Source organism: Choloepus didactylus, chromosome 10 (assembly GCF_015220235.1).
Source record: "Choloepus didactylus isolate mChoDid1 chromosome 10, mChoDid1.pri, whole genome shotgun sequence".
Classification (NCBI taxonomy): domain Eukaryota; kingdom Metazoa; phylum Chordata; class Mammalia; order Pilosa; family Megalonychidae; genus Choloepus; species Choloepus didactylus.
Window position 1 is genome coordinate 47,188,854 of NC_051316.1, and position 14,215 is coordinate 47,203,068.

General features: G+C 41.0%; 1 protein-coding gene across 2 annotated transcripts in view; it reads right to left on the bottom strand.

Annotated features, from left to right (window-relative positions):
* The window catches only part of TJP2 (tight junction protein 2), a 145,524-nt gene that overhangs the window by 66,766 nt on the left and 64,543 nt on the right, over positions 1-14,215 (bottom strand). Inside the window, exon 1 of one of the 2 annotated variants that reach the window (XM_037797360.1) lies at positions 7,367-7,547. The exons of the other annotated variant lie outside the window; for it this stretch is intronic. Coding sequence (XP_037653288.1) covers positions 7,367-7,426 — 60 coding nt within the window. The 5' untranslated portion in view covers positions 7,427-7,547. Of the gene's footprint in view, positions 1-7,366; positions 7,548-14,215 lie in introns of those variants that run through there. 2 annotated transcript variants of the gene reach the window in all.

The following is a 14,215-nucleotide window of genomic DNA, read 5'->3' on the forward strand; positions in this document are numbered from 1 at the left end:
AAAAATTCATCCAACTCTGGAACTAGAGAGTGGTGGTAGCTGCACAATATTGTGAGTGTACTAAATACTACTGAACTATATACTTTAAAATGTTTAGAATGGTGTTATGTATATTTTACCACAATAAAAAAAAATTCACCAAACACCCCATTTGAGCTTTGTACATTTTAGTGTATGTAAATTATTCTTCAATGATCCACCATAAAAATAATAGCATAGAAAAAGCTTTTTTATGAGTAAGCAGGCTTTGGAGGACAGGCTGAATACCATTGTTTCTATGGGAAAATGTTTCAGTTTCAAGAAAATTGTTTAACTCCAGTTCTTTGGTAAGTTAAGTCTACCCTTCCTGCTTCTTCCTGATCCCTCGACTCCCCAGAATCAAGTCACCTGCCAAAATGTATACTTAAGCAGTCTAAGCAGACTAAATATTTCTCTCGAACCTTTATTAAAATTTGCATTTGGGCTCTGTTAGAAAGATGGCCACTGATACACAAACAACTGAAAACCTCTTCATTTCAATGTGTCGCCACTTAGCTGTTTTTAGACTCTTAACAATAACACCAGAAGGAAAAGCATAAATATTTCCAGTTCCATTTCTGGAAAACTTCAATAAGTGTCTAAGATGCTACAAATCTCTCTCTCCTCTTAAAACCCATTCAGACACTAACCAGACCAAACCAAGACAGGCAAAGCTCTCTGCCTACAGTTGTGCTAAAAAACTCAAATGACAGCAGGTGATTTTACATTAATTGCCAAAGCAACGCGGTTTTGCAAAAGTAACCAGTAGGCTTATCTTCAGCTCCCAATTGCAGGCCTGCCACCCCTTCTGTGCTCATGCTATAGGCAACACGGTTCCTGGGAGGAAAGCACAGGGAAAAAGGAACACGGTATTGGAGGCTCCCAGTATGCAGTTTTAAATGGGAAGGGTAGAGGGTAAGAGAAAGGATTAAGACTGGTGCTCAGGGAGCTCTTCAAAGTAGCTACAGTTGCTGGCTTGGGCTGCAGAATAAGGAAGAGAATCCAGCACAAGGTTTGCTAGTACATTATTTAAGGTGTAACTGAATAATAGATCTTCCCATCACTTCGTGAGCTAAACAACCATGAGCTGTTCTTGGGTTCTCGGTTTCTGTCTTTGAAAAATGCCTTTCAGGAAGAATCCACTGGATTTCTGAGAGGGAGGGAGGGAGGGAGGGAGGGAGGGAGGGAGGAAAGAAAGAAGGAAGGAAGGAAGGAAAGAAAGGCAGGCACAAAAGTAATTTAAAAGGTATAGAAACGCTTTAAGATGACAAGAACACATGGAAATTATTTACAATATTCTCTAGGCTTTATACCCAAGCATTTAGAGGGCTCAGAATCTTAAGAACCACAAAAGACTTCAATGAGCATCAACTATAATGGTTCACTTCCAGATAAAGAAACTGAGAACTAGAAAGTTAATGCAACTTACTTAAGTTACCTGGCTAATTAGTGGTGCAGTCAATGCTGCTTCTTTACTACTACAGAAAAGGTCTGTAATACTACAATACTGTTTTTCTAACAGTCATCCACTCCCTATATGAATGTCAAGAATCCACTCTTCTAAATTCTCAGCTAAGCTTCAATTCTTAGTAGTTCATGCAACAGGCCTACAGACATTAGCAAATGTCGAGGACATGTCTAAAGGTCTCTCATTTTCTAGGGTGACCAGATGACTCACACCAGGCTCATGGCTGGCAGGAAGTAAGTGACATGTAGTAGCCATGATAAACACTGGCATGTGCATAATATGAACCAATCCCAGGCAACAGCACAAGTAATTCAGCTGGGGTGAAGAAAGGTAAGGGAGGAACCCGTCTTCTAAAATGAGTTCGCCAGAGGCAAAAAAAAAAAAAACTCGCCAGGCTTCTAAAAATGAGCTCACCAGGAAATTCCTTCTAAACTATTTAAGTTTTTAAAAAAAAAAAAAAAAAAACAGAAATATTTTGGTAGATATACTTCCCGTCCCTATGGGCAGAGCCCCTCCCACAGCTGAGGATCTCAGTAGGCGCCACTGTGGCAGGCACAAAACTTTTAGGCACAATCTAGAACTCTGAATACTTCCTTTAATACCTGGATAATAAATGGCTCTCAAAAAATGGAAACAACTAAATTGGAACATTATTCCCTTCTCTGATGTAGAGAGTTCCTAGAATCTACATGTCCTCGAAGTTCTCATTAACTCCTTCTGATGACTAAAAAGCATTATTTCCCGTTTATCTTCAACCCGAGTGACAAAATCTAGACCCACAAGTGTTCCTTTACAGCCATCAAAGCTTTTCTTTAATACAATGGCAAAGACATAGCTGATTTTAATAATTATTAATTATAGCCTAGTAACTGTTACTTACCAGCAAGAATAACTATCCCAATAATTTTCCCTTACAATGTATCACTACATTCCCTCCAAATGCCTCTACTTCTCAGTATCTCACATATTTGGTTCCATGCTTATATAGGGTGACTATAAGATAAGCTATAGTATAATTAAAGTTTTGAAAGATGAAGTCATTTTTTCCTGTGACATGATGTATATATCTCATATGGCTGATTAAAGTTTACAGTAGACTTTAATATTTATTAATTCTGAAGATCATATTTACATACACATAGATTCAGTAAGCATTTGTATTCAAGGATGTTATATAAGATCTCTGCCATGATTAATGGTATCACTGAAAATTTTTCTGTCAGTCCAGCTTCTTAAAACACAAATATTTTATTCACCAAGGACTGAACTATCATGCTTTCACCACCACCATACCTTGTTGGGAGAAAAGAAACATAGCTAGAAACAATAATAAATGAATATTCTAATTAGCAAAATATTAGTCTAAAAGTTAAAATAAACATTCATTATTACAAAATTGTATCTACTATGGTCTATAATGTACAATACTGTGTAAGTGGTTAAAGAAATCTGCATTATATTTTTAAGGTTAAAGACTTGATTTAACTTTAACTACCTGGCAGAGGCACTAAATAAGTATACAAGTCACTAAGTGATGGCTTAGGTTTTCCCATCATTGGTATGCACAACTGATACACTTCAGATTTTGAGACTATAACAAAATGTTTTCTGTTCTTTTTTATTTACCTACTATGAATGTACAGCCCCTTGCTCATCTTCCTAGGTCAAAGGAGGGTTACTTTTTCAGTACCTCAAAACTTCCAGTTCAAGAGGATATCCTTGCTAAAGCCTATTTCATAGGCCAAGATAAGCTACATTTTTAAAAACACAGTCCCTCCAACTGGCAGCCTTTTTAAAGACTTTTAAAAATTAAATGCATTTAGACAGGATGCTGTTTGGCTGTCTACATTCCTCAGCAATGGATCATAAACTAGATTCACTTGATCATAAAAAATCTAAAATGTTTCCTCCGTTTTCATTCTGTCATTTAACAAATGTCACACCTACAGACCTTAAAAATCTCAGAATAGTTTGTATGAAGCCAAGGAAGGAATGAGAATTGGGCTAGACACTAAAGAGCTTTACAGATACACTCTGCAACAGATAAGAGACCTGGATGGACAAGCACAAGACATAAAGTTAGTAAAATACAATTTACTGGCTTTTTGAGGCCATTCTGTGTTGACTTTCCTGAAGGTGTGGTTGATGTATACCAGGTCCTCCCTAACCAAATGTCACACTCATATTCTAACATTATTTCCCAAATCTCAGATTTCAAAGGCCATCTTCAAAATTTTGCCTCATCCTCATACCATTCACCTGATAATTTACTTACTATTTTCTTAAAACAGATTCTGTTTTACTTAAATACTTATTTTAGCTCCATTCTAAGCAATAAAATCCATGAAATAAGGGGTTTGTTATCCTGGCTTCTGTTTTCATTCCTAAGGCATAATGTTCACGCATAATAATTAAAAAACAGAATATGTCCCTCCCTGTGCCACATGTAAGTCATTCTGTGTAACATACTTTGAAAATCACTGTTTGGAGCACAGCAAAAAAGGCAGAGAAGATGCTTAATTAACTTATTAGGCTTTTTTTTTTTTTTTAAATACAATAGTCTGTAGTCTCTTTTCTGAGGCTGCAGATTGTGGAGACTCATGAAGCTGTGGGCACAACGGCCAGCTGGATGACAGAGACACCAGGAAATGGGGGAAACAGTCACGGGTCAGGTAGCTGTTGTCCCAGCCCACACAGGCCTTCCAGAGCTCCAAGTTCCAAGAAGTGCATTTCCTAATTAAGCTGAAAAACCTGGGGCATACACTTTACAACTTAGAACTCTGCTTCTTATGCAATAAAATAGGCAGCATACAAGCTTCATCAACCATTTTTCTACGTAACATTCAAAACTGGAACTATCTGTTGCAATATTGGGTGGTGGGATTGGGTGCCTCAAAACTTCTTTCTATTGCTGTTATATGGCCTTTAATTTTTGTTAGTGGTAATACATCTCAGACCCTCATAAATTTGGTAGCTATTTGGACTTTTCTAAAAAGGGTCATCACAAAAACTTCTGTCAGTGTAAAGTAGGTCCTAAATAGTTTTAGGGAAGATTTCTTTTTTAACTTTAAATATTGACATGTTTAATCCACTAAATGGGTGTTAAGTCCAACCTCTGTGTCTGTTTCTGACCCTACCCCTTGGATTTAGGATCAAGAGACTAGTTCAGTAAGACACCTGAGATAATCAGACGGCTTCTTCCTTTTCACATCTGCACAGGCATACCCTTATACATTACCACACCCCAGATACCTCCACTGGAAAATGCCTCTCAACACCAAGGCTGGCTTGTCCAAGGGCATTCCAGCTTAGTCTAATCAATGAGGCATTTTATTGGCGACCTCTTTCAACCTAGATAAATTAATCTGCAGCTACAACTCCTTAATAGGATTTGTTTTAGTGATTAGGTAAGGAATTCCCTGACAGCTCATATTCTTGGTAGAAGTGTGTTGAAAGTTTCAATAGTGATTACTAGCCCTTCCTAACTCTTCACCCCACGCCCTCTACACCCACACCTCCCACCACTCCCAGATCATATCTGCGTAACTTTTAAACTGCAGAACATGTTATTATACATAGGATAAAATACAGCTCCACATAGTTTTAAGAACTTATCTGTCTCCTAAAAATACAATTTTCATCGGTTGTACTTCTTAAGGAAAAAAACCTTGCTAAACCCAAAAGGTACTGTGCTGGGCCATCTCCCTGGAATTCAAGGACATTAAAAAGGTTCTCACACTCAACCTTATGAACTCCGGATTCTGCAAAAGATAAACGATTCCCTGTGACCTTTTGTCAATGTAAAAGAACTAGAACAAAAGTCAAACAAATGAAGGCAGAAGTCATTACAAATGGAATTCCCCGGGAGTGATGTAAAAATTCACTGGTCTTGAGCTTGAGCTCCTCAAAAATAGTAATATTTACAGTGGTGGGTGGGGTGGAGCGTTTCTGGGAAACCGGTTCACTTCTTTGTACAAATCAAGCCATCAATACATCAGGAATTTCCATGATAATTCTTTTTCTCAAGTTAAAGTTCTCTTGCTGGCATTCAAGGCCCTTCAAAAGGATCTAACACTCTTTCCCTTGGTTTCTTCCTTGAGGACTAACTGGAGTCCCCTCCCCACACTTCCAGATCTCACCTCCCTTCTCAGCCCTGAGAGTTTTCAGCACCCATTTTTGGACATATCACTAGCTCCCGTTTACTTAGCACCCACTACATGCCAGACACTCATACATCACCTCAGTCAGCCCTGGGAGTTGGATGTGGTAGCTCCATTTTCTATACTGGCTCACATTGTTAAGGTATCTATTCAAATCCCTTTTGTTCCTTGGCAGCAAGAATTTTTAAAGGAAGCGCATAGAGGACAGTCTCACCATTTGTTATTTCCCTCATAACTGCAGAGTATAAAACACAATCTAAAATTTTCAGGTCCAACAGACTCGTGAGGGCATTAATTGGGTCTTGTTCACCTCCGGAGCCCTCCACAGTGACCAGCACAGGTAGGTGCTCTTAAATATTAGCTGAATAGTATTGAAAAAAGTGGTGGCATTAATCCCTCGTAGCACCAGATCAGGAGAAAAAAAATTCTCCATCAATCTCTGGCAGCAGCTCTGAGAAACCTCAAGAAACACCTCAAAAGCCACTGTTTCCTTAGTAAAAAGCCCCCTCCCCCACCTCCCCACTGTGTGGTAGAGACACGCAGGGATTATCCATTCTTGCAATCCCCATATTGAAGCAAGTAACTGTTCATGAAAATTTACTGCACTGCCAAATTTCATTGTCTTATGATAGTAAATGGAGCTTTTTGCTACAAGTGTAATTACTACTACCAAGTTCTCACTTAAAACGACGTTTAAAATGCGGCAGATGTGCATAATAGAAGTTGCCTAACCAACCGGCTCCAGGAATAATCCTGACAAAGGCAGACCTTTCTCCTCCCAAAGTGACTGTCAACACAGCCCAGCACAGACCACTTAAAGATATGAAGAAAAGGGCCTCTTTCCCTCTCTGCTGAGAAGCCTCGGCAGTTTCTGTGTCAGGGATGACTCTTGGCTGGGAACTTCACAGAAACCACAACCATTACTCAGGCCACACAGCTGCCAGGAAAGCAGGTCTAAGAACTGAAGCTAAAATAGAGGTGGGAGGCTGTATTCCATTACTAAGCCCTGGAGTATTCACTCCCAAGTCTGTCCACATTTCAAGAATGTTAAAACCCTGTGGTAGAAACCCCTGTTTATTTACAACTATTTATAACTGTGTAAAAGGGGAAACTTGACAAATGAATACATAAAGTGACCTGAACTGGTGACAGGTAAGATAATACCACAGTACAACGCATTTATCACTCCCTTTTCGTGGCTTTTTCCAAAACTCCATCTCCAATCCTACTAAAAATAACTTTTACATATATTGCAGAGAAAAAATGATTAAAAAAGGAAACGAGATTCTGGTTGTCGGTTTCTCTCGAGTACACAGGCCTCTTAATTTTGCAACGAGTAGAAAGTCTGAAACCGAGAAGGAAAACACAAAGGCATACAACAAGCGACACAACGAGCAGAACGAGATGCCTCCAAGAGAGCAGAAATTCAGGACACTGGGTTCACGACAGCTTCCCCTAGTCAGTACTTAATTAATCTTCAAACCCCAAGTCCCTGTAGAGCAACAGGGATCCAGCTGTCCTGGAGGCCGTGAACTCCTGACCGGTGAAGCTTACTCCCTCCCTCCAGCCTCACCTCCAGGAGCGAGAGCCCCAGCTACCTGCGGCGCATCAGAGAACAACTTCGGGTAAATCGGGAGCCGAACCGCCACGCGCCGCCCCTACTCTTCCCGCTGACCCCTCGCCACCCTCCTCTACCCGAGCGGCGCAAGAAGGCACTTACAGGGAGCCAACCTGACAGCTCCCGCCGAGGTGGAAACACGCCATCTCCTCGCACGGGCATCTCGGGCGCGGGTCCTGCGTGGACGCACCGGGCCGGGGCCCCGCTCCTCTGCGCCGCGGGTCAGTCCTCGGACCTGCAGCCCCAGGCCGCCAGGAGCCGACCTACTGGGACCCACCCCTTTGTCCCCCCACCCGCAGCGGCGTCGGAGGCGGCGTCCGCGGCGGTGTCGGCCCGCCCCTGCCCCAGCGCTGAGCCTCTACGGCGGCGCGTCTGCCCGGGAAACTCTCAAATGGGCCGCTACCACCCCCGCACCAGCCGGAGGGAGGGCTCGTCGGCGCCGCACCTCGAGGCCAACAAGGAGGGCCCCGTCACGCCCGACTACAAGCGGAGGTGGGAGGGGGCAACAGGCGGACTCTGGGTGTCGAGCCCCCGCCCCCACGGCGGCCGCCCACCCCCTCGGTCAGTCCGATGGTTCGTTCCGTGGCGCGCGCTTGGACCGACAGGTCTGGCTCCTAACGCGCGCGCCCGGAGCCGCGCTGCAAGTTTTCTGCCCTGGAGTGATCCGGGGGTTTTCTCCCTCGAGGTTGCGTGAATATCCTATAGGAATACTTTGGAGAGCTCTGCTGAGCCTCTTAAAGGCAGCGCTTCAGTTGCCTTCCGAAGAGAAGAACCGAAATGACTCCAAAGTTTTCTGCATAGAGAGGCCTTCCTGGCCAGCCAACACAAACTCGGCATAGTACCCCAGATTTCTCAACTCAATATTGCTTACTCGAATTCCGGGGGATAAAAATTGTCCTGGTTAAATATGAGAGCATAACTTTTCAGCCAAATATACGCTAAGTTATCTTTTTGGCACTTTTCCGTCAATTCCTGTAAAGAGCTTGAAATTCCTATCTTATCCTCTTTTAAAAAAGGCTACAAATGCTTATCCGATAGGATTCTTGGTTCAGCTCTGTATACGCATTCATTTTAAAGTACTCTATTCCTCTGTGTAAAAAGAATTGTGCAAAGGAAGTAAAAGTTTCTTCATTTCAGGAGCATATAATTTAGACAAACAGGTCCACTGATTAAAAAATAACTTAAGGTTTGAAATCTAAGGAAACCCTATTGTAAGAGGATAGTGCGGTTCACCCAGCTATTCCCTTAACTTGAAAAGCAAAATTTGGCCTAGGTTCACAAGTAGAAGGTGAAAGGGCTGGTCTGCCTCTCTGACAAGATACAGATGTTGGGCTCTCTCCATTAAAGGTTGCTTCACTTCCTGCCTAATCGAAACAAGTTTGGCAGTTTATGTAGAAAAACAAGTTCAGCAGATGCTGCTCTGAAAGTGTTATGCTTCTGGGCCCTTTTGGAGTAGCTAAATCCACGCCTCTCAATAAAAAGCACTGAGTAGCATTTCCCAATTTACTTAGATATTTTGGTTGTATTCCTGATGAAAGGTGTTACTCTCCTGATCTAAGCACCTATTTTAAAAATCACTGTTTCCCAAATTAGGTGGTGTTGACTAATAATGATAGCATTTGTGAACTGGTCACACCTTAGTGACAAAAGCATACACCACTAGCATTTAAAAAGGAAGAAAGGAATCCAGAATGTAGCAATTACATCTGCAAGTGAAACTTTTTCTCTGGAGCTGTGCTATCCAATATGAGACCACCTGCCACAGGGGAGTATTTACATTTAAATTTGTTTAGTTAGATTTATAGGAAACTTAAGTCAGTTCCTCAGTCACACTAGCCACATTTCAAGTGCTCAGTAGCCACCTGTGACTAGTGGCTACTATATTAGACTGTGCAAATACAGAACATTTCCATCATTGCCGAAAGGACCATTGAACTACACCGTTTCAAGTGATTATATATTACATTCAGGCAGAAACTCCATTCTTCTGGCACAATTCCTGACATATAGTAAGCACTCAACACATGGTTCTTGAAAATAAAAAAAGACTAAATGGATTGCTGGTAGCAGTACAAACCAATATAACTCTTTCAAGAAGCAATTTGTTAGTACAATAGTTATTTTTCACATGCAGAATTGCACATTTTAACCACACTCCTTGGAATTTGTTTATCCAAAGACCTTCTATCCAACAAGTACTTGAGCACTCTCTGTCAAGCCAGAACAGGTGATAAAAACTCAGGCTCTCACTTCAAGGAGACTGCAGTGGACAATCAAGTAAATATTGAGAAACTGTGTTAAGTGTGGACATCCCTGGCAGACTCAGGGTGCTCTGGGGGTTCTCAGGAGGGATTCCTCACTCAGACTAGGGGATGGGGTTTAGGGAAAGTGTTCCAGAAAGGGGTTGCTTATGCATTCTAAAGGAGGGGTAAGAATGAGTTTGTGAGACAAAATGAGGAGGAAAAGCTTTCCAGGTGAAGTGAATAAATAACATGTGGAGAAATGAGGAATGAAGAGACCACAGGTTTATTCTTGAAGGGACAGGAGGCGAGGTAGCCCAGGTAAGCAGGGGCCATGCTCTGAACACAGAAGTGGGATTATATTGGCACGTTATAAACATCTTTCTGTCAGCTTCGTGGAAGATGGATGGGGGTGGGGGGGTGGACAGTGAGAGGGTGTTGAGAATGACAAGGCCAGCAAAAAATACATTGTTGCAGGAATGCAGATGAGACATGACCTGGCTAGGACGTTAGGTAATGTTAGACAAAAGGGAGTCCATTCAAGAGAAATTAAGGATATGGAGTCAGCATGGCTGGATGACTGCCTGATTAGCTATGGGGTGAGGAAGAGGGAAGTGAGTCTAAAATGACTCTCAGGTTTCTAGCTTATTTGACTACATAGATGACTGTGCCTTTTATCAAAATAGAGAACACAGGAGTAGAAGCAGATGGTGGGAGGAGCTTGGGGAAAGATGATGAATTTAGTCATAGATTGAGTTTCAAAGGCCAGGTGGAGATTTCAGTCATTTTACAAATATTTATCAAGTGCCTACTATGTGCTAGGTGTTGAATATTTAGGTAGAGAGATGTGGGATGAAGGAAGGGATTTGGAAATCATTGATATATTATGAAAGCTGAAGCCATGGGAGGCCATAAGACTATCCACGGAATGACACAGTTATAGACAAGAGGGGACTTGAGCTTGCCCGCTAAATACTGGTATTCTCTGAAACAGAAATCAAATAGGAACCACCAGAAAGAGAAGAAAAAAGCATCTGGAGAAGATTATCAAAAAAGCCAAGGGAAGAACAAATTTCAAGAAAGGGAGAAAGGCCAACACAGTGGAATTCTGAGGAGGTAAATTAGGATAAAAACTGAAGATGCTCACTAAATAGAGAACCAGTGTTTATCTTGGTGAGAGCTGTTACAGTAGAATGACAGGATTAGAGAATTGCAGTGGGTGTGACTTGGAGGTGAAGCAGTACTTCATTATGTGCTTATTCATAATAATGAAAGATGAAAGCCATCAACCTCCATTGATGGAAGGCTATTAAATTACAGCAAACCAACTTAATTGGAATACCAGCCATCATTTAAAATTATAATAAGGAAGTCTATCTAGCAACAAAGAGAATGATAATAATATGATTATCAATGAAAAAGAACACAACGTATCTAGTCTAGGATGACAACAATAAAGAACTGGAAATATGAAAAGGAATTGGAAAGCCAATGAGAAAATGAGTTGTTGAGGAGTTAGAACTGTGGTTTTTTTTTTTTTTAATTGTAGCCATTGTGCAATTAGCAATTTTCAACACTTTTTCAGTGTGTATAACAATATTAAGGTCTCTGAAACAGGTTGGTGAGAAAGGTGATATAATAAATGTGATAAACTAAACTGCTTTTAGTCAGATTTCCTCAAGAATGTTAAGATTTGAGGTGGCATCTAAATATATACGTGTGTGTATATATATGATATATATTATGTAAGTGTGTATACATATATATTTGGGGTGCAGGCAATAAGGTTATAAAGTGACATAAATTGGGAGCAAAGAATACTGACATCAAAAAGTTTATGGGTTAACTGAGCAATTCAGTTAGCCTGTACTCAGAATGGCAGACTGGTATCATAAAGGCACTGTCCTTCAACAGACATTTCTTGACTGCCTCTCATGTACAGAGTCCTGTGGTATGTGTAGGAGAAATAAATATATATAAAACAGGGAGTTTCCATGCAGTGTAATGAAGAGAAAGACATGTAAATGAATGATGACAATAAGGCCACAATAATTACTGAAGTGCAGGTATGAATCAAGTGCTGAAGCAGCAACTAACTCTACCTGAGAAACCTGACCCTTTTCAGGAGTAAAGACCTGGCATTCCCTCACCTTTCCAGTAGCTACATCTTCTCTCCTGGCCCCTCCAACCCTCCTCCGTCCAAACAACTGTACCAGTAACCACCAACATTCACTTGCAGGACACCTTCCACAGGCAACCATTCCAAGCCCCTAAAATAACATACAGCAGAGAAGCAATGAAAGAAGTTCTGCTCTGCCCCTCATGTCTTTACTTGGTAGTTATTTAATATTACTCTTGCTCACTTTCAAAGTTTCTTAAAGTATTCTTCTTTGGGGGGGCAGAAGGGGAAGGAGAAGGGGTGTGACAAGCTACTAGCTTCCCAAATCCTAAATCGCTTGCTCAAGGACTTCTTCCTTGGGTATGGAACTACTTCTAGTACCATATATTCCTGTGCAGGCACCATCCATAGAATAATAAAGACATTAATTGAGACTCTCCTCATTCAAATCTATGATGGGTCTAGAAACAGGAGGAAGTGGAATAAAGTTGACTTTAACTACAACAGTAATCAGCTTGTAACGATTCCAAAGAGAGCAAATTATTTTCAAACTACCCACCAGCCCTTAGAAGCATGGCAACTAAAAGTTAGCACATTACAAACCACTAGTAAAACTCTGAGGCCCATTTTTTCTTGTTTTACCTTTGGAAACATTATCTCTCTAGTTTCCTGATGAGCAATATGCAGACTGCTTGGCTTCAGGACTGTTCCGATATTTTAATGTCACATGGAAAGATTAGAAAGCTGCCTCTGGGTTGCCACTTTTTAAACATGTCCAGATAGTTCCATTTTAATGTCTCAAAGAACAAGGCCAATTTTCACAGTCATTCTTCTGTTCAGCGAATTAAGTAAGCTAAGGTGTAAGATTATTTACATTTTTCCATAGCTATTACAAACTATTTTCATTTTTGTTCTTTTTTTAGACCAGTGAGTTTCTGCTAAAATAAGAGGTTCATTATAAAGTATTTAAGTAATTCAGAAAAGTACAAAGAAATGTAAAAATCACCCTAAATCCTAAAAATCACGTTCAGCATTAGGTAAACATTCCAGTCATACAAAGACAGACAGAACTCTAGGTAGATGACTACCCAGAGACCAAAATAACATGAACAAAATAAAATTTAAAATATAAAATAAATATTTTATATGTAAATATTATAAAAATATCACAAAATAATAAATAAAATTCTGTTTGATGTTGACAGAGGAAAAACAAACTTGAATGGAACAGAAGAAATTGCTGAACTCAAGATAAATATTTCTTCAACATGAGATACTAGTTCCCAAAATATCATCTAAAGAGGAAAGATTAATCTCTGCCCCAAAATCCTTAGGAGTGAGTTTCCAAAGACACTTCTAAAATTAAGAAAACCCATTATGAAAACCATTAAGAGTTTACAATCTATTTTTTAATTACATGTTTTAATTTTAGAACGTTTACCTTCTGGCCAGGACCCACCTCTCTGCTCTCTCTCTGGATTTAGCCTCCCCACCCCTCCCAACCATTCTCCCCAGCAGCCAGTGTGATCTTTTCACAAGGTAAATCAGATCTTTCCATCCTGCAAAAGGTCACTGATTGCTCTTGGAGTAAAATCCAAATTTCTTGCCATGGCCTCCAAGACCTCCATGAACTGAACCTGCACCCTTCCCCAGCTTCAACTCATACAGCCCTCTGCCAATCTCACTCCCTGAAGCCACACTTGCTTTTCTTTGTGGTTATTGCTCCAGATACTCTGCCAAACTCATTCCTAGATTTCTCCTTCAGTTTAAGTTGGAAGTGCACGCCCAACCATGAGGTAAATGGCATGTAAGAGTGTGGGAAACATCCCTTTGAGTGGCTGCCAGGAAGTGATGCCCTCAGGAGGGAGCCAAGTTTTAGTTAAAGCAAGAAGATGGAGTCCAGTTCAGTGTTTCATTCACCATGAAACAAGGGTTTCAGAGAGCACAATTCAAGGGCATGAAAAGGTGAGGGGCAATAGGAGGTCTAGTCAGGGTAAGGGAAGCCCAGGTTGGAGTGGCCAAAGAAAACAAAGGAGCCTATTATCCATTTCTCTCTCTCTTAACTTTATTATTATTATTATTGGTAAAACATTGGCACTAGATTGTTATAATACAGTGGAAAGATGTTAAAGTGCAAAAGTGATTAAAATATCAATAGTCAAACTTAAGGGGAGAGAAGGTTCTCAATGGGTGGTACCTTTCTATTTCCCGCTCCCCTACCTGCCGATGGCACAAATCCCAAACTCCAGCATCCTCTCGCTCCTGTGAGAACCAGCAATGCTTCTGGGCATGGTGGGTTTAGCTGACCACAATATTGACAAAAGCATTAGCTGAACAGTGCAGATTCAGCTGTGATCTGGATTAGGGGTCTGAGGAGGCCCTGGAACGATGACTGAAGAGAGTTCTTACCCAAGTGCAGCCCCCCAGGAGACATACAGAGCTTGTCTGAGCTATGCTCAGACTCCAGTGGTATGTGGCTGGTCTCCAAGGGGCTGAGGCACAGCACAATCCAACTCCAGCCTGAAGAACCAAAAGCACCCATCAAGGCAGTCTTGTCTAGACAGAACCTAATAGGAAAAGTGCTTTGCAATG